General features: G+C 42.5%; 1 protein-coding gene and 1 pseudogene across 2 annotated transcripts; both read right to left on the bottom strand.

The window, feature by feature from the left end:
- Window positions 1-116: 116 nt before the first annotated feature.
- On the bottom strand, window positions 117-2,320 carry LOC143564173 (putative E3 ubiquitin-protein ligase RHB1A; annotated as a pseudogene). Its single transcript, XR_013140803.1, has 4 exons — window positions 2,260-2,320; window positions 1,831-2,203; window positions 504-613; window positions 117-396 (listed from the first exon to the last, which is right to left on the bottom strand). The product of XR_013140803.1 is annotated as a putative E3 ubiquitin-protein ligase RHB1A (transcript).
- Window positions 2,321-4,523: 2,203 nt separating this feature from the next.
- LOC143564180 (beta-adaptin-like protein B) lies at window positions 4,524-23,448 on the bottom strand (the record flags this gene model as incomplete). The annotated part of the gene is made up of 14 exons (XM_077051539.1): window positions 4,524-5,023; window positions 5,111-5,314; window positions 5,382-5,572; window positions 6,272-6,644; window positions 6,723-6,761; window positions 7,521-7,574; window positions 8,032-8,211; window positions 8,280-8,343; window positions 8,420-8,727; window positions 21,656-21,835; window positions 21,918-22,053; window positions 22,683-22,933; window positions 23,015-23,128; window positions 23,230-23,448. Coding segments are annotated over 14 exons (2,613 nt in total), but the record flags the coding sequence as incomplete, so codon positions are not given.
- Between the last annotated feature and the right edge of the window lie 952 nt (window positions 23,449-24,400).

Genomic DNA, 24,400 nt, shown 5'->3' with positions numbered 1-24,400 from the left:
AACATGAAATGAAGACTCCTGTACAAAATAATTCAATTCATCTGCTAACACTTTTTTTGTTGATTGGATCAACTTTCCCAAATGCTCAAAACAATCTCCAATTAGAGGGCAGGTAATGACGAAACTGCCCCTTCCTTTTCGAGAAGTAACTTGAGTTACATAGTTTTATCAATCTTCATACCATCATTGTTGTTCTTCATATTTAATTTTATTTGTTTTTTTTTCAATACGCAAAGACGACATGACATGAAGCCAGAAAACATAAAAAGAAAAAGGAATAAAGAAAACCAAAAGTGTGATCACCCGACAAGTAAATCAAACACGCAAATGCATTCGTTACCTTCATCTCATGGTTTCATAGAGCTATTCATTGATGGGGAAATCAATTATTATTTCCTGCACCACGATACGGCTGGAAGTTAGCATGATATTATTCATTTTTATCATGGGTTACTCTTTTTGTTTCAATTATATTCAAGATTGTTAATTGTAAATAGACCAACCTGATCACACACAGGACAGGTATCACTTCTTTCCATCCATTCAAGAATGCATGCCAAGTGAAAATGATGCTCGCATTTAGTGATTAATTTTGGGTTGTCTTCATCGTATTCTGCAAAAAGTGAAAAAAAAAATATTTTATTTGATTATATAACTTCAAAGTTTCAAACATGCAGTCAAAGGCGTTTCCCTAAGTGCAGGCATGCCGCCTTGTGTTAGAGATGTAAATGAGCCCAAGCTCGTTTAAGCATGAGCTTGGGGCCATGAGATCAAGCTCTATTTCTGAAGCTTGTGCCCGACTTATTTAACATCTTTTTAATTAATTTTTATACATATATTTCAATTAAAATTTAATATATAACATAATACATATTATTTAGTTATTCTTTGTCATAATTTAACTAAGATAATAATTATTAAAGTATGTATATATTTAATACATAAAATAAAAACTATACCAGTAAAAGGCGCGCTCACTAAAGAATAAGTGGCAATTTCGACCCATTTAGTTATATATGGGCTGACTTGTGTAGTGTTTTATCTCATAAAGTCCAAATAAAAAAACTTAAGGGAAACTCATCAAAAAGCCAAATTATTTTAATTATTATTATTTATTATTATTATAATTACAAAAATGGGAGAATGTAAGTAGGCCACCCAAGTATTCAACTTTTTATTAAGGCCACCCAAGCATATATATCTGGTTTCATTCATCTGAAAACATGCCTAATATTTCATTTAGGAGCAATCTTTTCATCCAACTAAAAATATCAAGAAATATCATAAGAGAAGAAAGAAACTTCACCGAAAGGGCAGGTAACAAAAACGCCTTTGATATTCAGGCCTTTATTTACCCACATTCTGTTTGTGAGTACAGGTGTAACGCGAGATTGACTTCATAGAAACTCGAATTAAGCCGAGCTTAAATGAGCTCGAGCCTATAAATAAGCTTGTTTAAGAAACAAGCCCAAGTGTCACTTAGCAGGCTAGAGCTAGCTTGCGAGCCTAAACAGCCCATTATTTATGAAAATTTATTTAATGTATTAAATATAAATATATGTATTAATTATTGTTGCATGTAAAACTATAATAAAAATAAGTAAATTATACACATACACACACATATTATATATACATATATTATTGTATATTTTATAATTTAAAGTTAGAATTAATAAAAAACAAAAGAAAACAAAATGTTAGCAGCTCAGCCCGTCTGTCTTTATCAATACTTAAAAAATAAAAAACGAACAAGTTACTTGACTGGCCTGCCCATATTACCACAGTAAAATAAAACTAAATTCAATGATATTAATATCACATTATTACCTTCAAGACACTCTTCAGGGGGTAAAATAGGTCCACTAGGCTTCTTAAGTTCACCCGACTTCTCAAGCTCATCATCCGTTTCTTTTGTCGCAACAAGTGGTAACTTCTTTGCAATCGGATCCTTTAGCGACAGTTTCGTCATTGTTACCGATAGTTATTTCCCCAACAGACTCGCACAGGTGGATCTTGCTTAACACCAGAAGCTTCTCGATTGCTGTTGAGTGGACTTCGAGGCGGGCCCACACTGACATCATATGGTATAGGTGCAGGTGGCGGGTATTGATGTCTCCAGATTTGTATCAACTAAAAGCCCGGTTGAAGCTGCACCATTGCTTGATGATAACGGTTGGCGTTCCTCTGATGCTATTGGATACTGCAAATTGAATTATTATGTTATACATAAAGATACTATTATGTTATGTAACCGACATGATAGAAGCGAGTTGAGTTCCACGCCTTTAGAAGAAAAGCAACAGCAGCAGCCTCCCATTTTTGTTTCTGATATTAATTTTATCCAACTGACATTGTTTAGCAAAAGAGAACACGCCTCTCACCTGAAAGTCAAACTTGTTAGTATGCCTCAACAAGAAAGTCAAAGGTGTTAACTGTGTAAAGTTAAGCAAGATGATTAAATAACAAATTGACAAGCAACGGTAAATATTAGTCAATCAAAGTTAGAAAAAAAGAAATACACATATACGTATGTATGCACAGATCTTAGCTTACAGTCTATAAAACAAATTATGTATTTTAACTACTAATGTCACGCATTTCATACTTGTTAGAAAAAAAAGAAATACACATAACGAATCAATGAATTTCTTAAAAGAGTCACAATAGAAGAAGACTAGTGTTTGCACAGCTTGAATCAGGTGTACCAAGTTGAGAACTTGAGATTTCTTGGCGAAGGCCTGCTGAAAACAAGAATCTTCAACAGCTTTCAAAAGTTTAGCGTCTGTATCAGTTCCAAGACCAAGATGCGCAATATAGGAATCCAAGGTTGCATTGATGCGCATGAAGACATAACCATCTGTCAGTCCTTGACCACTTATATACCTCTGCTGAATTCAATGACGAAGGAGGTATGTTTTAACAGATATGCACCAACCATCCACCTGTTTTAAAGACGACTGCCATATGATGTTTCCAAGTTCTCATCATCGAATTACTTACTGGTTACTACTGTAAATCGAAGAAGAAATGAACAGAACTAGAGTAGTCAGTCAGTCAGTAATTACTTACTACTCTAAATCAAAGGAAATGCATTTTGCAGTAACCGGAATCCGATACCGCAAACAATTTGATTATCATAAAACACACTAAAGTAATTAAAGGAGCAACACAACACAACACAACACAATCAGATTAATAGTAATAACTCATGTACCTGAACTAATAATCGATGCAAGTGGAGCGGTGTATGTATGTACTTGGAAGAAAGAAGAATGGAGGAGGAGTTGAGCAAAGCAAAGCTAGAGAGAGAGAGAGAGAAACTTACAAAATATGGTGAAATAGTTGAATGGAATTTAATATGTATAAAAACCTTATAGTTGATGATAGTCTCATAATTCGTGTTCTAATAATTAAAGATTTTAATTTTCTCCTTAATCTTGAGCCTTGATTATTATGTCTTATAAGGATTTTTGTTTTCTCTAATTTTCATGATTTGATATTAATGTAACATGATGTGTCATGTGCCGGTTTTAAATTTTCAAGATTTTAACGCCACTTGCTAAATTTAGCTTCGCTTTACAAAAAAGGGTATGATGTTAATGTGTATTCATTATAAAATAATATTATTTTCGTCTCTCATTCAGTGTATTTCAATTGTCAACTATGCTTCTATTATGTATCATTTGATTTTAGAGATTGCTATAGCAAATGTTGAATTAATGTTCAACATTGTCGCCCTAGTGATGCCAAAACATGAGGTTGACATGTAATGGATGATCTAACTTTTAGGTTTGACAATAGTACTGTAACACTCGAAGAAATATGTGTTTGCGATTACAAGTGATAGAATGGACAAGAAAATTATGAGGGTGGTAATAACAATTGTTAGAGTGAGAAACCGATACCTAATCTTTTTGGTGATGGTTTATTACCTCACATAATAAACTAATAATCAATCTTCCCATTATGAAAGATGAATGGAAGACACATAGGCATGCATGCTGTTTACTTTCATATTTGGTTTCACTATTTTTTATTCTTTTCCATAAACAATTAGTTTTTTATTAATATTATTGATGTTTACACCAGGACGATTACAGACTAACGGCAGATAGACGGGCAACAAGCTGCGCCGCTACCCCCTTCTGAATAGCAAACCCTACCATACTAAACACAACGTTCCCTTTAGCATGGGCGGAGTTACTGCTGACCACCTGCTGAACCCGCTTAAGGAACTGAACCGCGTCAGGGCCGAGAGCGCCAAAGGTGTCAAAAGCAAACGGTATGAACACGTGCTGATTCTCAAGGCAACTATCAACTGCTGAACTGTTTCCAGCCTTTTAATAAAGTTGATGCCACAAAAGCTCTAAGTTGGGGACTAACCTCTTGATCGAATATGTTGAAGGCGACGCATAATAAACCACCCGCTTGAAAGAGTGTTTTTATCTGAAGCTCAAAGATTGATACGACATAAATCGGTTTATGGTTGATTGGAATGCATGAATAACTAGTGCAGGGAGAATTCTTCACACCATTAGTCTCATTGTATGCAAACTCAACAACCATAACCTTTCCAAACACCGGCAGTTAAAACGCATAAAAACAACAAACGATACAACCTTTTCATCATCAATCTTAGTTGGCACGACCTATAAATAACCTATACATACGCTGACAAATAGACAGCAAAGTTGAAAAAACACAAGAGGTAAAATATAAACTAGCTTGTGAGGATTGTTTCGAGTGCTTCGAAGAATAATGGGACCATTTCCGGGTTTGGAGTTTTAACCGCACATTTAAGCCCGGGAGCAACGACAATCGTCGTAAGTTCAATCAAGAAAGGGATATCGCGAGGAATTTTGGCCGATAAATACAAGACATCCTGGTTACCGTTCTTACGTTTGGCAATAAAAAACATGTTTGAAGAAGATAACCGCTCTATGGTTGCATCAATATTGTTTATCACAATGGATGGAATGTCTTTCGAAACCTCGTTGGAATCAGGCAATGACTTCCATGTCTACAATCGCCATTACAAAAATAAAATAAATATAAAAAAATAAATCAGATATTAAATTGCTAAAATAAATCAAACAAAACAAATTACCTCAAGAAAGGCGCTACGTTCCATTCTTCCATCCTCGGTAAACAACACGAGCAGTGAGATTCGATCACTAAAGTACCACACGGGCTGTTGGTTATTCTTCACAGCAACTTGCAGAACTGAGTTTGGGGGACCCGGTGCTATATTCTGAAACAAAACCATAGGAAGAAGTGTCCTTTCCGATGTTCCCGGTTGCAATTGTGGGACCTGTTTAACAAAAGTTAAAATCAATATAACATCAAGAATAAATGATATTTTGTCCAACAATACGTACCTGGAGGGGTCCACCAGCAGCAAGACCAAACGTGTTCTTATTAAACTGAATCATGAACCCGTCTAATGGAACTTGCGTGTTGCTCTCAAACATTATGCTGTAAAATATTTGACCGTCTCTCCGTACCAGTTGACCACTGACTTCCAAACCTTGACCGCTTGCAGCTGGTAATAAAACAGGCAATGGAGGCCTACAACACAAGTATATATTTGAACTCAATAAGCAAATCATATTATCTGTATCTGAGTGTGATAAGATCCTAGATCTTGGTCAAAGATGCTATTGAAAAGGGGGAAAGTGAATAAATGAGATGCTGAAGATTAGAGCCGGTTATTATTCTATTAGCTTAATTTTAGGGCCAGTTATTATTTTATTGATGCTTATTTATATCTTTTGTTCTAGGTTTAGGGGGAGTCAATGTTTATGTTTATGAATTTACTTGGTTAAAGAGGGGAGGGGAAGGAAATGAGAAGAAAATGGGAATGAATCATGTTCCAGAGATTTTTTAAGAAGGGGGGGAGGGGAGGGGAGAGAAAAGGTTAAAAAACTTAAGTCCATACCCATCCTTCCAAATTGGAGAGATTAGGAGAGAAAATGTGTGTGTATAACATTAACTACCTATTAACTCCTACATTTTCTTTCCTTTTCTTTCATTTTTCATTAAACTCGGGAACATGAAATGAAGTGACACATTTTCCTCCCTCTCTCTTTGTTTTCTCTTTCAATTCTCCTCCCTTTCTTTTCTCTCCTTAAATCAAACTCGGGAACACAGTGCTAATCCTTCTCGAATAGGATTAATTGGAGAATAGCCCATCTCGAATTGGGCCAACTATCCTTTAATTTCTTGTTTAAGTTTTGGGTTTCTATCAGAGTATCTACCGTACTTACCCCTGTAGTGTGGGTCGGCTGATCAACCGGCACAATAGCATTATCTCCACCAGCGTCACCATCAAGACCAATAAGATCAAGCAAATCCGGCACAGCAGCAGGTGGAGGAGGTGGCGGTTTTGCTGTATCATATGGCGGTGATGCACCATTATCAGTAATATGTGCAGATGATGTTTCTTCACTTCCTTCAGAGAACTCTTCTTCTTCTGTTTTCTGAAGGGTCCGCACGCGTGTCACAAATGTTTCACGTGGCTTGTGATAAACAGAGGATAAAGTTGCAATGTTGGCTAACAGCTCATCAAGAAGAGACGAATCAAACTGGTTTGAGTCATCACTTATCACCGGTTTTTCAGCCAAAACCACATCTTTTGCAGCCTAATGCAAGTCATGATGATGTCAGCAATCATGTGTGTATGGGTTTGATGATGTCGGCAAATGTGAAAACAAACAAACCTCGGGATCAGTTGAAAGAAGACGACAGTATATGTAAGGCTGAGGGGTGTGGAGCGCTAGAAAGGGCGCAAGAGGCCAGCCGGTCGCGCCCCGGGGCGCGAGGACCACACCACCGAGGCGCGAGAGGGGCGCGAGAGGGGCGCGAGCGCGGAAAAAGAGGCAGGCGCAAGGGGTCTCGCGGGAGCTGTTGGGCGTAAAGGGACTTGGGGAATTATGAAAGAGACGTTGGGGTCTTAAAAATGAGCCGTTGGCTCTTTAGTTAATAAAAAAAAAAATTTTTTTTTCTCTATATATATCTATATCAAATACAAACCAACAACAATATAAAACATACAATTTTCTCTCTATTAAACCTATATTAAACCCAAACCAACACCAATTCCTTACAAGAGACTTCAGTAACCTAAATCCGGTCGACCAAATGCTGATGGAAAAACAAAAGGAACGTATCCGGAAGAGGTTGATCGAAGAAGACCAAGCCGAAGAATAAGAATAATGTTTTTTTTTAGTACTTTAATTTTTTTTTTAGATATTAATGTGTTTTTTTAATTAATGTGTGTTTTTTTAAATAATTTATGAGTTTTTTTAATAATACGTTTTTTTAATACATTTATAAAAAAATAAAAAAAAAACCGCTCGCGCCCCCTCTCGCGCCCCTCCACACCATGCCCCGAGGCGCGAGCACCACTACCAACACCCATCTTATCAAGTTTCTCTCTCTGCCACACGTCACAATATTATTGGCTGGCGCCCCCACTCGCGCCCCCTCTCGCGCCCCCCACACCCCTCAGCCTAAGCACGGTCTCGCAGATCTGGATTGTCGGTCTCCACAGTGGCATTATTCAAAACCACCTAAAAAGACGAGTATACCCCTATAAACTTGGGAAAATACCATATATACCCATGCAAAACTAAAAATATCATATATGCCCTTATAAAGTAGTTAAAATGTTGTATATGTTCATTTAAAAAATGCATAAAATGACCATTTTACCCTTATTTTTCTTAAACTTTAAACTTTAATATATGGGCATCTTTAACTTCAAATAAAGCATTTACCTATTTTTAGCTTAAAATTTTCTTTTTTCCATTTTTTTCTAAAAGTTCAAGATTTCATAAATGCCCATCTTGCTTATCGTCAATGTTGATAAAAAATCAAATAAAAATAGGGTTTATACAAATATAATAGAAAGGGGTAAAATAGTCATTAAAAAAATTCATTAAAGTTGGGTATATATTAAATTAATCCTAAAAAAAATTTAAACATGTTTGCAATACATAAATGCAAAGATACAACAGAAAACAATACCTGAATCATCTGTTGGGGTCCTTCAGTTGGCTTCTTGAGGAAAAGTTTGACTGTTGCGGTCAACAATTGCAACTGGACTTGTGCGGGTTCTTCGGGGAAACTCTCCAAAAAGCTTTCTAGAAGTTCATCAGCATTATCAATTCTTTCTGCATATTCACCAATGATCCAAATCATCGACGCCTGTAAAATAAACGAAAAACAGGTAAACACGGGGTAAAAAGTCTAAAGCTTGTTTATATTTATAATACCTTAGCTTCTGGTTCATCTAATGTATCCAAACTCTCACAAAGTGTCGCAATGATAGATTCGTAGCTGAAAAGAGAAATACAATTATTATCATTATTACTATTATTATAATTACCGAATATAGTGGTTTTCAGAAGCTTACGTGTTGGGATATCTTCTGAAAATATCTTTGATCACTATAATAGCTTCTTGAACAACATGATTTACTTTTTTAATTTTAATAAGTTCTAGAAGAACACTAATGCAACGTTCGGCTGCTCTTTCTAATTTAATAGCACAACGCCCAATAGCACGAACAGCTTTTCTGACAAAATCTACATCAACTTCCGTCGCGTATTCTTTAAACTCCAACAAAACTTGATCTATGTTTCTATCTGAAGCGAGTTTTATCATAATTTCTAACTTTTCCATCTTCACATAGATTGGATCGTTGTATTTGCAAAAGAACACCTGGAAAATAGGTGAAAAACACCGTTTAAATTAAGGTCAAATGGGTCTTGGTTCAATCGGGTTGACCCGTCATTTCTTTTGTATTTCGTAACTACATATATTAAATGCAATGTTGATATTATTTTTATGAAAGGAAATTAGGCATTTTTGGAATGAAATGAAATGAACCTGATTGACATACCTACATGGGTTTTTTTAATTCCCTCGCTTGGACCCGTTCTATGTAAGCAATTGAACCAAACTTTTAGTGAAAAGTTCGTTAATTTAATAAAAGAACGAACATGAACAAAACTTTTTGTTCATTTAGTTAAACAAACAATCATGAACGCATGCATTGTTTGTACACGCAGGGAAAGCCTCCCAATGGTGAAGTACCCCGCCTGTTCCCGCAGTTGCGGATACAAGCCATCAGGGAAGGCTACCCGCAGACAGCAGGGCTACACGCACAAGACAATAGATACTTCAGTAGTCACATGAAGGAATGAGCAAGGCAGGAACAATCCCGCCTAAATGAGCCAGTCTGATTCTGAAAGATCTTTTGTACTATACCTACCAAGGTATGGATAGGACAGACGATCTGACCAGAACAACCCATGAGCCAATCACAGGGTCACAGCTCACCGACAACAGTGCGAGGAGGAGCACCCTCTAGTACTGTTTGTCACTATTAGCCGCTGCCTACTCACCAACCCTTACTGTGGGACATGCGCAGCCTACAGTTGGTGGAATAGTGTTACTATTGGCCGTAACCTTTTCACCAACCAGCATGGCCTGCGTACAATCCACAGTAGGTGGGACGTGCATAATCTACAGTTGGTGGAATAGTGCAGCCGACTTTGTCACTGTTGGCCGTAACCTACCCACCAACCAGTATGGCCTGTGCATAGTCCACTGTTGGTAGAACAGGAATACTATTCAGCCGGCTGTACCTGCTTGGAAACCTACCTTCGGCTATAAATACTCCAACATCTTGGAATGGTAAGATCATCTGCGACCCAGTTATCTAGCAATCTCTTAATATACACTTATATTCAGAGCAATCTAGTCTGATTCTCACGCCGGATGGTGGTCACAAGGAGGAACCCCCCCTTCTCAGTGACGAGCTTACGGTGTTTGTTTTGCAGGTCTCCTGAAGAACAGCCTTCTCAGTTAGACCTCATCCGTGGGAAACATTACTTAACCCCCAGATTATCTATAATCTGTCCAGATTATCTATAATCTGTCCAGGGTTCACTTAGTGTTTCTTCATTGGCGCCATCCGTGCATAAAAGCTAGAACTATTTTAGTTTTTTCACAATTTCTGAAGAAATGGTTAACGTTACTCCGGTTCAAAGGCCAGTAACCGACCAAGAAACCCCGGGTAACAACCCCAGCAACTGGGGGGAACACCGGCGGTTATACAATCCTTACGAACACTACCCCGACTACCCAAGCCGGGGCAAGTGGAGTAAATATTCCATTGGGGTTCTCCGATACCCAACTGGAAAAACGAACGAAGGTTCCTCGCCAAACACTAGATCAAGTGAAGGCGTGGGCCGAAGCACGGCAAAGAGAATTCCAAGCCGAATTGGATGAACGCTTGCGTTCAGTTCAACAGGCTGACGAATTCGCCAGTACTCGCCAACACCTCAATATGAGCAGTGACTGCGAGTACTCAGACGACGAGTTGGAGTCCGACACCGACGCGAACCCTCGCCATAAGGCGAAAGGGAAGCGTAAGGAAACGGACGTCCAACCAAAAAGGAATTTTGGGGAAGCCTTTAAACCAATCGTGGAGAGAAACCCGCGTGACTTTTCCAAAACCTTTAGACCAACTGCTACAAATGCAGGGAAGTCAAAGTTCGCAAGGGACATTGCGGAAGCAATCGCCCCGAGAAGTGCCAAACAAATGTCCAACATTGGCACTTATGATGGTCTATCTGACCCAGACGACCATTTGAACAGGTTCATTGCGGGGGCTACCGTCAGCAACTGGACGGAACCCACGTGGTGCTACATGTTCCAGATGACTCTGGTCGGAGCGGCCAGGGCATGGTTCGATCGTTTACCGATCCACCACATATATGACTGGGCGGACTTTCAGAACAAGTTCAGCCAGCATTTCAGCCAACAGAGGAAGTACACTGAAGAGCAGTGGACGATCCTTAACTGCGTGAGAGAGGAGGATGAATCTCTACTAGACTTCATCACTCGCTTCAACTCCAAAAAGCTTAGTCTCGGCAACATAAGTGAAGATCTGGTTCGCGCCGCCTTCATCCAAGGCGCCGAATACCCAGAACTTATCCGCACATTGACGGGTAAGGATGGCATGCCATCAACTTGGGATGCCATCATGACGGCGGCAAAGCGCTTTGCCGAGACGGAAAAGCAACTGGGAAGGGATCTTCCCCAGAGTACACACCTCTACACGCAGAGGACCAGAGAGAACAATGTCCGGATCGCCCGGCAGAACAAAAAGAGGAGGCTAGGTATTTGGCAGTCAAGGGTAAACTTTGACACCTCATCCAGCTCTCGCCCTCTTGTTGGCGGAAGGGACAACACACACCCTTCAAACCGAAAACACCGGTGGACGCCACTCACGAAGAGCGTCACGGAGATATTTGCCACGGAAAAATTGCCATGGCCTAAAGCCCCATTGATCCGGCAGAAACCTAATGCGGATCAAAGCAAATCCTGTGATTTCCACAGGACAAAGGGTCATGGTACTGAAGAGTGCACATCCTTGAAGGATATTATTGAGACATTTGTCAAGGATGGAAGGCTTGCACATCTTGTGGCATCGATCAGGAAGGGAGGAAGGAATGACAACCGGTACAGAGGTAACGGACGAAAGCCCGTCGATATCAGCATCAACATGGTTCATGGCAAGGTCAGAGGAAGAAAAAGACGGGTGGCAGAACCATGCGCGTGGAAGGAAGCTGAGGTGCGCTTCCCGCGAGTGCCAGGAGGCCCCAGCAAAGAAGGCCCCATCGTCATCAGAAGCCAGCTGGGACACTACATCACCTCACGCACTCTTGCTGACAACGGCGCTTCGTCGACAGTGATGTACAGACAGTTCTTTGATAAGCTGGATGATGAAGACAAAGAACGCTTGGAAACGGTCTACGCTTCAATGGAAGGGTTTGACGGAAGTACAGAAACACCCCTGGGTATCCTATCTTTCCCCGTTACTCTTACTGATGGGAATCATTCACGCACAGAAGACGTGGATTTTGTCGTGATGAAAAAGCCACATCATACGTACGACATCCTATTCGGAAGAGACGGGATGGCAAGATTCAACGCCGTGGTATCTTCAGTCCATGGCATGATGGGATGGCCAACAGCTGAGGGTGTAGCAATGATCTCTGGCATTCCCCAGGTATGCATTGCATCTGTTTCATCTAAACCCAAACCGAAAAAGGCTAAACCAACCATCACTGAACCAGAAAAATGGGCCTTCAATGGCAAATACCCCGACCAGGCCGTTACCATTGGACCAACAATCGTTGATCCCACCCGCACCTTACTCAAACGCTTACTGCAGAAAAACGCTGACATCTTTGCGTGGGCACCAGCTGACATGACTGGTGTACCCCGAGGTAAGGCGGAGCATAAGCTCAAGTGCGATCCAGCTGTTACGCCAGTCGTACAAAAGCGCAGAGTAATGGGGCCTGAACAAACTAACGCGTGTAGAACCCAAGTCAAGGAACTCCTTGACGTAGGCATCGTACGCGTTAGTAGATATCAAACATGGGTTGCAAATCCCGTAATGGTACCGAAGAATGACAAACAATGGCGCATGTGCATAGATTTCAAAGATTTGAACAAAGCATGCCCCAAAGATTGTTATCCGTTACCAGAAATTGATCTCAAAGTGGATTCGTTGGCACCATTTCGCCTTAAATGCTTCTTGGATGCGTATAAGGGGTACCACCAAATCCACATGGCCATTGATGACCAGGACAAAACCGCATTTCGGACGCCCGATGGTACATTTTGTTATAAAATGATGCCATTCGGACTTAAGAATGCAGGGTCCACGTACCAACGACTAATGGACAAAGAGTTTCATGCCCAAATCGGGAGAAACTTGGAGGTCTATATGGATGATTTGGTCATCAAAAGCCTCGAGCCAGAGGTGATGTTGAAAGACATTGAAGAAACTTTCAACACGCTCCGAAAGATAAACATGAAGCTCAACCCGAGCAAGTGTTCATTTGGGATGGAAGAAGGGAAGTTCTTGGGAGTCATTGTTACTAAAGATGGCTTTAGAGCGAACCCTGAAAAGGTCGAAGCCATTGTTAAAATGGAATCACCTACCACCATCAAACAGGCTCAGACACTGAATGGACGACTAGTCGCACTTAATCGCTTCTTGGCAAACCATGCAGATAAGTCGTTTCCTTTCGTGTCAACATTGAGAAACTGCTTGAAGAAAACGCACTTCCGCTGGACACCAGAAGCGGAAGCAGCTTTTCAGGAGATTCGGTCACGCCTGATCGAACTCCCAACACTTACAGCACCACAAGCAGGAGAGGAGTTAATCCTATACCTTTCCGCAACAGATAGAGCAACCGGGGCAGTCCTGCTAGTAGAACGAAAGGGCATCCAGATGCCAATCTATTATGTTAGCCGTGTACTAACAGACGTAGAAACCCGGTACTCTACCCTCGAAAAATTAGTCTTAGCACTTATACATGCTTCACGCAGGTTAAGACGATATTTCCAGGGCCACCCAATCACCATTCTCACCAACTTCAAACTCTCAAACGTTCTAGGCAAACCCGAATTATCGGGACGTCTAGCCAAATGGGCAATTGAATTGGGAGAATATGCAATTAAGTACAAGCCAAGACCAGCCATAAAAGGCCAGGTCCTGGCCGATTTTATTGCAGAAGTCCCCGCTTCGCGGGAGAAAGAGTGCCAGGAGGAGGCTCAACCCTCCCCAGCACAGGACGTCAATGATGTCTGGCGACTCTACACTGATGGAGCAGCCAGTAACGAGGGTTCAGGCGCAGGGTTAAAATTAACCAACCCAGCAGGCCAAGAATATACTTACGCTATTCGGTTGGATTTTCCAAGTACGAATAATGAAGCCGAATATGAAGCATTCTTGGCCGGTTTGAGAATTGCGCGTAGGATGGGAGTGAAAAACTTGGAAGCCCACGTGGATTCCATGCTGGTGGCCAACCAAATAAATGGGACGTACACGGCTGTGAACGACACCATGGCCCTGTACCTCGCCCAGGCAAAAACCCTTATGCGTGATTTTAGTGATTGTAAAGTCATACACGTCAAGCGCAGCGAAAACAAATCTGCGGATGCGTTAAGCAAGCTTGCATCACTAGCCTTCACCCACTTGGGAAAGGACATCCGCATTGAACTCCTCGAAGCACCATCAGTCCCGCACAAGGAAATTTGTGTCGTCCAAACCAGTACAGAAACGTGGATGACACCAATAATAAATTACCTTGCAGCAGGAATACTACCAGAGTCAAAAACACAGGCAAGAAAACTACGCTGTAAAGCACTGAATTATCAACTCGTCAATGACGTCCTTTACAGACGTAACTTTCTTGGCCCACTCTTGAGATGCGTGGACAACCAAGATGCCGACTACCTCTTAAGGGAAGTACACGAAGGCATCTGTGGGGTACACGCAGGTCCCCGCGCTGTTGTATCCAAGTTAAACAACGCGGGATACTTTTGGCCGGGGATGCATACGGATGCACTGGAATACATCAGAAAATGCAGGTCTTGCCAGCTTTACGCACCTAACACGCATCGCCCAAAAAACGAACTGGTTCCAGTCACTTCTTCGTGGCCATTTCAGAAGTGGGCCATCGATGTGACAGGCCCATTTCCTATAGCAGCAGGAAATGTTCAGTTCCTAGTGGTAGCCATCGACTACTTCACCAAGTGGATAGAAGCAAAACCTTTAGCCCAAACAACCGCAAAGCATATCAAAAAATTTATTTGGGAATTTATAATTTGTCGTTTTGGACTTCCACAGAATTTGGTGAGCGATAACGGCACCAACTTTGCTGACAAGAAGCTACAACAGTGGCTAAAAGAACTTCAAATCACCCACACCTTTACCTCAGTGGCACACCCGCAAGGTAATGGTGAGGTGGAAAGAGCAAACAAAAGCATCGTTGATGGCATAAAGAAAAGACTCTCGGAGCACAGATCCAGCTGGGTGGACGAGCTTCCGCACGTCCTTTGGGCAAACAGAACGCTGAAGAAGGCCAGTACGGGAGAAACCCCGTTCAGCCTCACTTATGGCACTGAAGCCATGGTCCCGGTCGAAATTGGTCTACCCTCACCAAGGGTCTTGAGTCAGCCAGAAGACAATGATGCGGAAAGACGGTTGGATCTTATGCTAACCGAGGAACGCAGAGACTTAGCCGCAGTGCGTGAAGAGAACTACAAACGACAAATGCAAAAGTACTACAACACGCGGGTAAAACTCTGCAACTTCAAGGAAGGAGACTACATACTGCGTAACAACGAGGCTTCAAACCAAGAGCGCTCAGGAAAGCTGGCCCCGATCTGGGAAGGGCCATACATTATCAAAGAAGTCCTGGGAAAAGGCGCATACCGGCTTGAAAGGCTCGATGGCACTCCTATCCCAAGAACATGGAATGGAGCTCAATTACGCAGATGTTATATGTAGATCAATTCCAAACTTGTAAAGAAAAGGCTTAGAGCCACTTCTAATGGAAATGATTCTCCTTACACAATGTGTTGATAGCCTTGCCTTTAACTTATGAACTTCCCATGTGCCGGTATTCACCGCACCAATGCGTGAAGAAGTAAGTAGTTGCGTGTGGAAGGCGGCAAAACCCGCATAAACAACGCTAAAAATGTTAAAAAGTTCTAAGGAAAACCTACACGCAGGTCAGATGTAAGTTAAGTTTAGCCATCCTTGTAAGTGCAAGTGACGGTCTTACCCGCACAATCACGAACAAGGAAGCAAAACTTCAACCTATCATCTACCACGTTCAAAGGTTAACTTATACTAAAAAATAATAAGGAAAACCTACACGCAGGTCAGATGTAAGTTAAGTTTAGCCATCCTTGTAAGTGCAAGTGACGGTCTTACCCGCACAATCACAAACAAGGAAGCAAAACTTCAACCTATCATCTACCACGTTCAAGGGTTAACTTATTCTGAACACTTAGAAAATTTCAAGGAAAAGATAAGGAAAACTTCCGCGCAGGATAAATGTAAGTTTAGCCATCCTACTAAGTGCAAGTGACGGTCTTACCCGCACAATCATGAAAGAGGAAGAAAAAATAAACTTATAATTTACCATGTCAAAAAAGTTAACTTATCTAAGTACTAAAGAAATTGCCAAGTGTAAACATGCGTTAAATAAAGAAAAGGACAAACACATTCTTTATTTCAACTTGAATATTACAAACATTGCTGGGTATATACCCGCATACAAAAGAAGTAAGAGCAAATATCTACTCTAGTGGTGGAAAGGGATCTTTTGGATCATGCTTCAGGACCACTTCCACTTGGACCCGCACCATCAGCAGAGCAGGACGGTTCAAGGAAAGCTCTAAGGACAGCAAGCCCATCATCAGCAGCAGCAATTTCATTTACCTTCTCCACCACCGGATGCGGGAAGGCAGCATAATGGTTCACTGCTTGGTCATAAATAGTTTCGGTATCCGCATTATACAGAGGGAAGTTGGAAGGCGGAACGCCTTTCTCAGCAAACCCTAGACCAAGCAGGAAGCCGGTCCGTTCCCCATCCTCATGAGAAGCGTCGAGGGCTGCGGTCATAGCATCATCGTAAGAGGTCTCTGAAAAGACCCGACGCACAACCTACAAAGAAAACACAAGTATTAGAACCTTTTCTTACAAAAGAAAAGCGTGAAGATAAAACTAAACATACCTGAGGCAACGCTTCTCGAAGAAGCCATTGGAGGGCATCTTGAGCTTCGTTATGGGCGCGTTCGGCTTCGCTCTTGTTAAGGTTGGCAAGTAAAACTTCCTTTGCGGCAGCCTCTTCGACGCCCTTAAGCTTCCGCTCGGTGTGGTCAAGCACCCCCCTCTGGTCCAGGATTTCCTGGAGTTTCTTGGCATCTTCCATTGCCAAGGCATCATGAGCGCGTTGGAGAGCCTCTAATTTGGCCTTGAGCTCCTCATTCTCCACACGCAAAGGCTCAGCAACGGCTTCAGCCTTGGCAGCCCTCTCGGTCGCGTTTCGCGCAGTCTCCCTGGCCAGCCGAAGCTGTTCATTCACAGCTTGGGCAGCCTTGGAGCGGGCCTCGAGTCGCGCCTGAACTTCAACCTCGAGGGCCTTGAAGGCCTTCTCCTTGTCGGCGGCAGCTGCCGCCAGCTGTTGGTTCTCCTCCCGAAGAGCACGCGCCTCAGATACGTCCTTGGCGCGAGCTTGCTTTCAACTTGTCGTTTTCACGACAAAGCAGCTCGACGCGCGGCTGCATCCGGGCTTGGAGAACCCGAAGCTCATTGGTTAGCCTACCCTCCTGGTAGCTAGCCATGGCCTCCCCCAACGCACCATGAGGAGCAGCGTGGCGAGCCCAGTCCACGCACTCCACAGGGGTACGAAGGGTTGTTCCTCGGCGTATGTTCCATCGCGGAACATACACTTCATTGGAATCCGACACTGCAAAAGAAACAAAGGCAGTAAGGAAAAGATGATAAAAAACAAGGGAAAAAGAAAGGAACCCCACGCACCTGTAGGGTCAATGACAGGCCGATAGCCGCCAAACCCATCACCTGAACCTAAAGGAAATCCATCCAACAGGTCAGGCAGACGGGAAGGTGGCAAAGATCGGCGGGAAGCCCTGCGCGTACCTGATGGTCCGGCCATCGGTGCCGGTGGCGGCGGGCATGGTGGCAGCCGCCGTGGTCGCCGTTGTGGTCGCCGCCGTGGTCGCCGCCTCGTAGTCAGCAGCAGCAGTAACCGCCGGCTCTGTGAAGGATGCTGTAAAAATCGCACTCACGGCCGGCGGTGACGTCATCTCAGCTGGAACAGTCTGCTCAGGAGCAACTGAACCAGCGGAAGCAGGCGCGGTCACCTGGGTCGACGCCTCAGGTAGGCTGACCAAGCCTACCGTCATTGGCGGAAGGGTACTCCTCTGCGCTTCACCCCGGAATGCGTCAACATCCACGCCTACACAAAGAAGAAAGTGTTAGATAAATTTATAGTGATAAATCTACAAAGAAACTATGATTGTACTTACGGGTTTTCTTGACCCTGAACGTACGGACGGGCGGGGAGGAACCCGATGGAGCCGGCCTCTTGGTACCAATCACCGTCGTCGTCACTGGATCTCCGGAGGTAACAGTCGTAGCCTCCGGAGCAGTGGTCTCCTCACCACCGGGGTTCCCCGCCACCTCTTCATTATCTGACTCGGAGTCAGATAAAATCACCGGATCAGCTGTGGAGGCCTTCTCCTTCCCTTTCCCGCCGGCAACCCTCTTCTTCCGCACCAACGGAGGAGCATCTGAGGATTCCTCAGAAGACAGGTCGTTAATTCCAGCAGCGGGTACAGCATTGAGGGATTGAGGAAAGAATATCGCCTTACCTGGCCGCCGGTGGCTCAGGATCTCGTGGCCCAGCGGATAGACCTCCACAAACCGATCCGCCGTTTGCTCCAGGATGGGCAACTCGCCCTCGTCCAGAGCACGAGTACCCATCCGCGCGGGACCGTCGGTTTCCCGCGGGTACAGAAGCGACTCCAAATCATTTCCCTCTGAAAGAAAAGAAACAGTTAGAAGACAACCTCGTATCAAAAAGAAAGACAAGACATACCATAGGGAATAGAGTTCAAACCATATTCCAGAAGGATGGGAACCTGAGACGCATTCTTCCACACCCGGCTCATCCCTAACATGACCATCCCGGACTCCGCAAACCGGTAAACCGGAGATTGGACCCGGGATATCTTCGAAAACCATTCCGCCTCCTGGTAATTGGGGGCGTAAAGGCTCGGTATCGCTTGGCCATTTTTAAACTTCATGGCAAGAAGGACGGCGCGGGCAGAAATGTAGAAGAATTCCTGCTTCCACGCGCGAAGACTGCGCTCGGTGTCGCAAATCTTCAGACCCTTAATACGGGTCGTCAGGGTGTACCACCCCTGGATGCACCTCCAGGTATAGAAGGTCATCAGGCGGTCCACATGGGGCTCGATGCCCAAAATCCGGCACACCCACTCAAAATGGCGAATCTTGGCGATCGCCATGGGGTGCAGCTCGGTCAAATGAACACCGTGCCTCTCAAGGACACGGTAAACAAATTTTGTCAATGGGAATCTAAGATTCCCATAGACAAAAAATGCAGCATAAGCCCCGATCTTGCCTCTGGGGGCATCGTACACGGTCTGGTGGGATTCAGGAAACTCAGGCTCGAGGGGATCGAGCATGAACTTCCTGACAACATACCGGTACTGATCGCCGGGCAGAGCACACTGGCACTCGCCAGCAGTACTCCTGTCGTCGGCCACAGCTTCAGCATCACGTGAAGACATCTTGCAGAGGAAGAAGAAAACGATTTCGAGAGAATGCTCGATTAAATAAAGGAGTATTCGCCGGAAATCGCCTTAAAGATAAAGAGAAGAGTGAAAAGTGTGAATTGCAAATAACCCTCTCCCCCTTTATATAGTAATCGCAATTAATGCGGTGAATTTAATGCGGATGAGAGAGAAATCGAAGGTGCAATGAAACTATGACACGTGGCAAAAAGCAAGCTGGAAACAGCTGTTGACAGGACGCGTGCCAGTAATTTCGCGGCCACGCGCCCGAAAAATCGTGCCCACGCGCCTGAAAAAGCGACTGGAATGACCATGTTCTGTCACGTCACCATAACTTCCTGCACGTTCTGACACAGTCAGAAGAAACCGTCGCACGACGTTTCAGATGTCTGGACTGTTCTTATCCTTACCAACCTTTCGAATTTCAAAATTCAAAATTCAAAAAGATTCAAAAGTAAGCGGGAAAATACCCCTTACCTTGGCAACCAAGTAACCATAAGACGGATGCGGGTACAGTGTTCAGGCAAAACCCTTCACATACCTAGCACCCGCAGGGAATTGAAGCCAAGAAAACCCCGGCAACAAAGTAACTATAAGGCGGGTGCGGGTACAGTGTTAGGGCAAAACCCTTCACATACCTAGCACCCGCAGGGAATTGACGCCAGGGGTACCTTGAAAGTAAAGTAACTGTAAGACGAGCGCGGGTACAGTGTTAAGGCAAAACCCTTCACATACCTAGCGCTCCGCAGGGAATTGAAACCAAGAAGGATCTTTTGGGCAATGCTTGTGGAAACGGAAATAACATCCCCGCATAGCGGGAACGTCGAGAAATACATTGTTTTGAGGCTCCAGGATGGAATTGGTGGTTTAAACATAATTGATCACTATGTTCAAAACCACTAAAACCTCAAGGAGAATCCACACAAGTGAGACTCAACGCTCCTGACTTGCGAGAAGGTTACATACCTACCCGCATCATACCCAAAGATCAAGCAAAAAAAAAAAAAAATCGGGAATTTTTGCAAGTGACATTAGGAAATCCGCGGGAAGAATCCCCACGGAGAACCTTAAAACTAAAAACCTTTTCAAAACCCCTTGCTTAAAGTCCAAAAGTTCACCTCACTTTATTGAACATTCGTGAGAAGAACATTGGACTGGGGGGACTTGAAGAGGTAGGTCCCAGCAGAGCCCAGTTGGTCCCGCAAGACTCACCTTGAACAGGGACGTCGGCGCAAAGACCATCTGCTCCCGCAGGACCCACCATGCTCATAGAACCTTACGCGCAGTACGCAAGCTATACACGCAGGGAAAGCCTCCCAATGGTGAAGTACCCCGCCTGTTCCCGCAGTTGCGGATACAAGCCATCAGGGAAGGCTACCCGCAGACAGCAGGGCTACACGCACAAGACAATAGATACTTCAGTAGTCACATGAAGGAATGAGCAAGGCAGGAACAATCCCGCCTAAATGAGCCAGTCTGATTCTGAAAGATCTTTTGTACTATACCTACCAAGGTATGGATAGGACAGACGATCTGACCAGAACAACCCATGAGCCAATCACAGGGTCACAGCTCACCGACAACAGTGCGAGGAGGAGCACCCTCTAGTACTGTTTGTCACTATTAGCCGCTGCCTACTCACCAACCCTTACTGTGGGACATGCGCAGCCTACAGTTGGTGGAATAGTGTTACTATTGGCCGTAACCTTTTCACCAACCAGCATGGCCTGCGTACAATCCACAGTAGGTGGGACGTGCATAATCTACAGTTGGTGGAATAGTGCAGCCGACTTTGTCACTGTTGGCCGTAACCTACCCACCAACCAGTATGGCCTGTGCATAGTCCACTGTTGGTAGAACAGGAATACTATTCAGCCGGCTGTACCTGCTTGGAAACCTACCTTCGGCTATAAATACTCCAACATCTTGGAATGGTAAGATCATCTGCGACCCAGTTATCTAGCAATCTCTTAATATACACTTATATTCAGAGCAATCTAGTCTGATTCTCACGCCGGAGGGTGGTCACAAGGAGGAACCCCCCCTTCTCAGTGACGAGCTTACGGTGTTTGTTTTGCAGGTCTCCTGAAGAACAGCCTTCTCAGTTAGACCTCATCCGTGGGAAACATTACTTAACCCCCAGATTATCTATAATCTGTCCAGATTATCTATAATCTGTCCAGGGTTCACTTAGTGTTTCTTCACTATTGATGAACAAATATAAACGAAACAAAAACAACTCTGCTCATTAAATTATTCAATACCGATTGTTTGTTTAGTTAAAGTTAAATGAATGAACACGAACATAACATGCAATGTTCATGTTCATTCGGTTAGTATACAAGCCTACATTTAGATGAATGATGCAACTTAAACAAACCCGATGTTTTTATGTGAGCTAAAAGTGCCACTAGCAACTAACTGGTTATACCTTAATTTCATGAGCAAGGATTGTGGGTCGCCTTTGTACAATAAGATTGATATTCCTTAATGCAACATATTGGATCTCGGGTTCTGCAGAAAGTAATGTTACAAGAGGAGGAGCCATTTTCTTGCACAGGTTCCGGACCACATCGGGACTCGTTATGAGTTCCATTTGTTGAAGAATCATCTACAAAGAAAAATAAATATAATATTTAAGATTATGAGAAAACAAAAATCAAATATAAGAAACGAACATAAAGCAAAATCACCTTAACAGCTGAGAGAACTACAGCACAATTTGCATGTTGCAGTCTTGGAGTAACTCGTTCTACAATATTTTCAGCTTCACGTGCATCAGCTGCTTTGTACTTAGAAAGCGCGTCTAATATGAAAACTTGACCCCACCTGAATAATGTTAAAACATGAACGGGTCATAACGGGTTAGATTAAAATGCGTTTTTTAGTATTAGATCAAAAGGGCTGAACCATAACACTAGGTGCTAGAAATGACTAAACAAACAATATCGTTACAATATTAATCTAAATCTTAGCTTAACAACCATTAAGAGGTTATATGCATTAAGAATAGATTTTGTGTAGGCTTGTAAACGAACATGTTCGTGTTCATTCATTAAGAAAATGAGCATGTTCGTGTTCGTTTATGTTCGCTAGTTAACGGTATAAACGAACGGTTCACGAATGTAAACGAACGAACATAAATAAGCTAAATCTAGTTAAAAGTAATGAGAAGAACAAGGTGTTGGGTCTGAAAAGTTACTAAAAGTAGACTAAGTTGTAATGGGTCTAACAAATTTAAATGAATATATTAATGAAATTAAACGGACGAAATTAAACAAACTTAAACTAACGAACATAAATGAACGTAAACGATACTAAATGAAGGAACATCCACGAACATAAATGAATGGACAACACATGTGTTCATGTTCGTTCGTTTAACGAAATGAACAAAATTTTTTGTTCATGTTCTTTAGTTTATTAAATAAACAAACATAATTGAGAATCGAACTCACTCGGTGCACTCATTTAGGGCTGTAAGCAGCTTTGACAAAGTATGACTAGTGATCTCAAATATGGAAGTAGTGCTATTATCTTGAATCTCAGCAAGAGCTGCAACAGCATTTGCAACTACCATAGGATTATTATCCGATATCAGATCCTTAAGAGCATCAAGAAAGCCTCTATCTTCAACTAACTCAGCATTAATGTCATATAGTTTAGCAACACATATAGCTGCTGTTTTCCTAACATAAGGATCGTCATCCTGGTGATTAAATAACATACAAATGAGATTATAAATCTTATTATTAAAGGTTCTACAAAAGAAAATGAAGTTAATATTAACCTTGAGACACCTCTGGAGGGGATCACAAAGATATTCGGTAATTTTATCAACTCGACTGCATCCCATTGTGCGAACAGCTAAAGCTCGGATTAAAGGATTCGGGTCTTGTGTATCCTGTAACACTCGTTTCAGAAAGTTGATATTTTGAACACTAATCCATGGCGTATTAAACATATACAAGAAGCCATTATTTGAATATTAAAAACTAAAGTTACCTTAACAAAGGTATTAACTGCAAGTATCGCAAGATCGGGCTGACTTTTAGCATAATTAATGAGATACAAGTAAACAAGCTTCTTGAGTTCCAAATTCTCGGTTTGCATACAGTTCAAGACATCCGTAAAAAGTGAGGAAACATCCTTCCCAACTGTCATAGCTGCAATCACCTTTTTAACGGCATCTTTTCTCTTATCCTGAATTGCACACAAACCATATTAATAAAGTCAATGAACTGTACGCAAACAAGCCATTGAATAAATCAATAAGTATCACCAAATAACTGTAAAGCTCAATTATGAGGTTTCGAAGCTGAATTATGCCGGTTCCAAGCTCGGTTATAGACAGTTGCAACATGAATTTAAATACCTAGTGTTGCAGAACTCCCTAGTCGGGCGGTGGGGTAGGGAGTCGTGATTAATCGGATTGGAATTTTTATATGTAATTTCAGTTTTATACACACACACACACACTCTTTTATGCATATATATGGAATCTCCAGAAACTGGCCGGAATTTGGGCAAAATTAAGGCAGATTAGAGCCAGTATGTTGGGTTGGGTTGGGTTTTAGTTAAAGTCGGTTAATAAAGAGACGTTAAGCGTAACTATAACCGAATGGTTGATTAATGCTGTTTAATATTGGTAATTTGTGTTGGTTCAGTGGTCAGTTTTGGATTACAATTAGTAAATTATGTGATACAGAATGTTATTTTTTTTAGAATAGATCTGGCAGTAGTAATAAGAGGCAGGATGAAATTATACTGAGAATTGAGCTCTTCCTTGAGTTCAGGGATTTCTCCTTTCTTAGTTGTCGAAAAGTGTCCGCTCATGTCTCTCACTCTCTGATCACTGCCGGTGGAACAGGTTTTGGTTTAAATTAATATATATGTATATGTATATGTATATGTATATGTATATGTATATGTATATGTATATGTATATGTATACTACTTCCTGTCTTTGTTTTTCTTTTTCATGTTTTGGGTTTTGGTATTTTCAATTCTACCATTTCTAACCGGTACTGTACTACTAAACAAATAACTTTACCATCCTCACACTGCTACATAGCACCAGCCGCAAGGCCCTGCATAAGGACACTTGTATTAAATGCAAGTGCCTATAATATAAAATTGTTTAAGTAGCTTAGATTGTTTGCGGCTTTGTTTCTGT

The sequence above is a fragment of the Bidens hawaiensis genome, unplaced genomic scaffold, assembly GCF_021521415.1.
Source record: "Bidens hawaiensis isolate Kalapana, Puna unplaced genomic scaffold, B.hawaiensis_p1.1 tig00021831_1, whole genome shotgun sequence".
NCBI classification, from domain to species: Eukaryota; Viridiplantae; Streptophyta; class Magnoliopsida; order Asterales; family Asteraceae; genus Bidens; species Bidens hawaiensis.
Note: the sequence above shows the minus strand (reverse complement) of the source record. Positions and strands in the feature narration are given on the sequence as shown.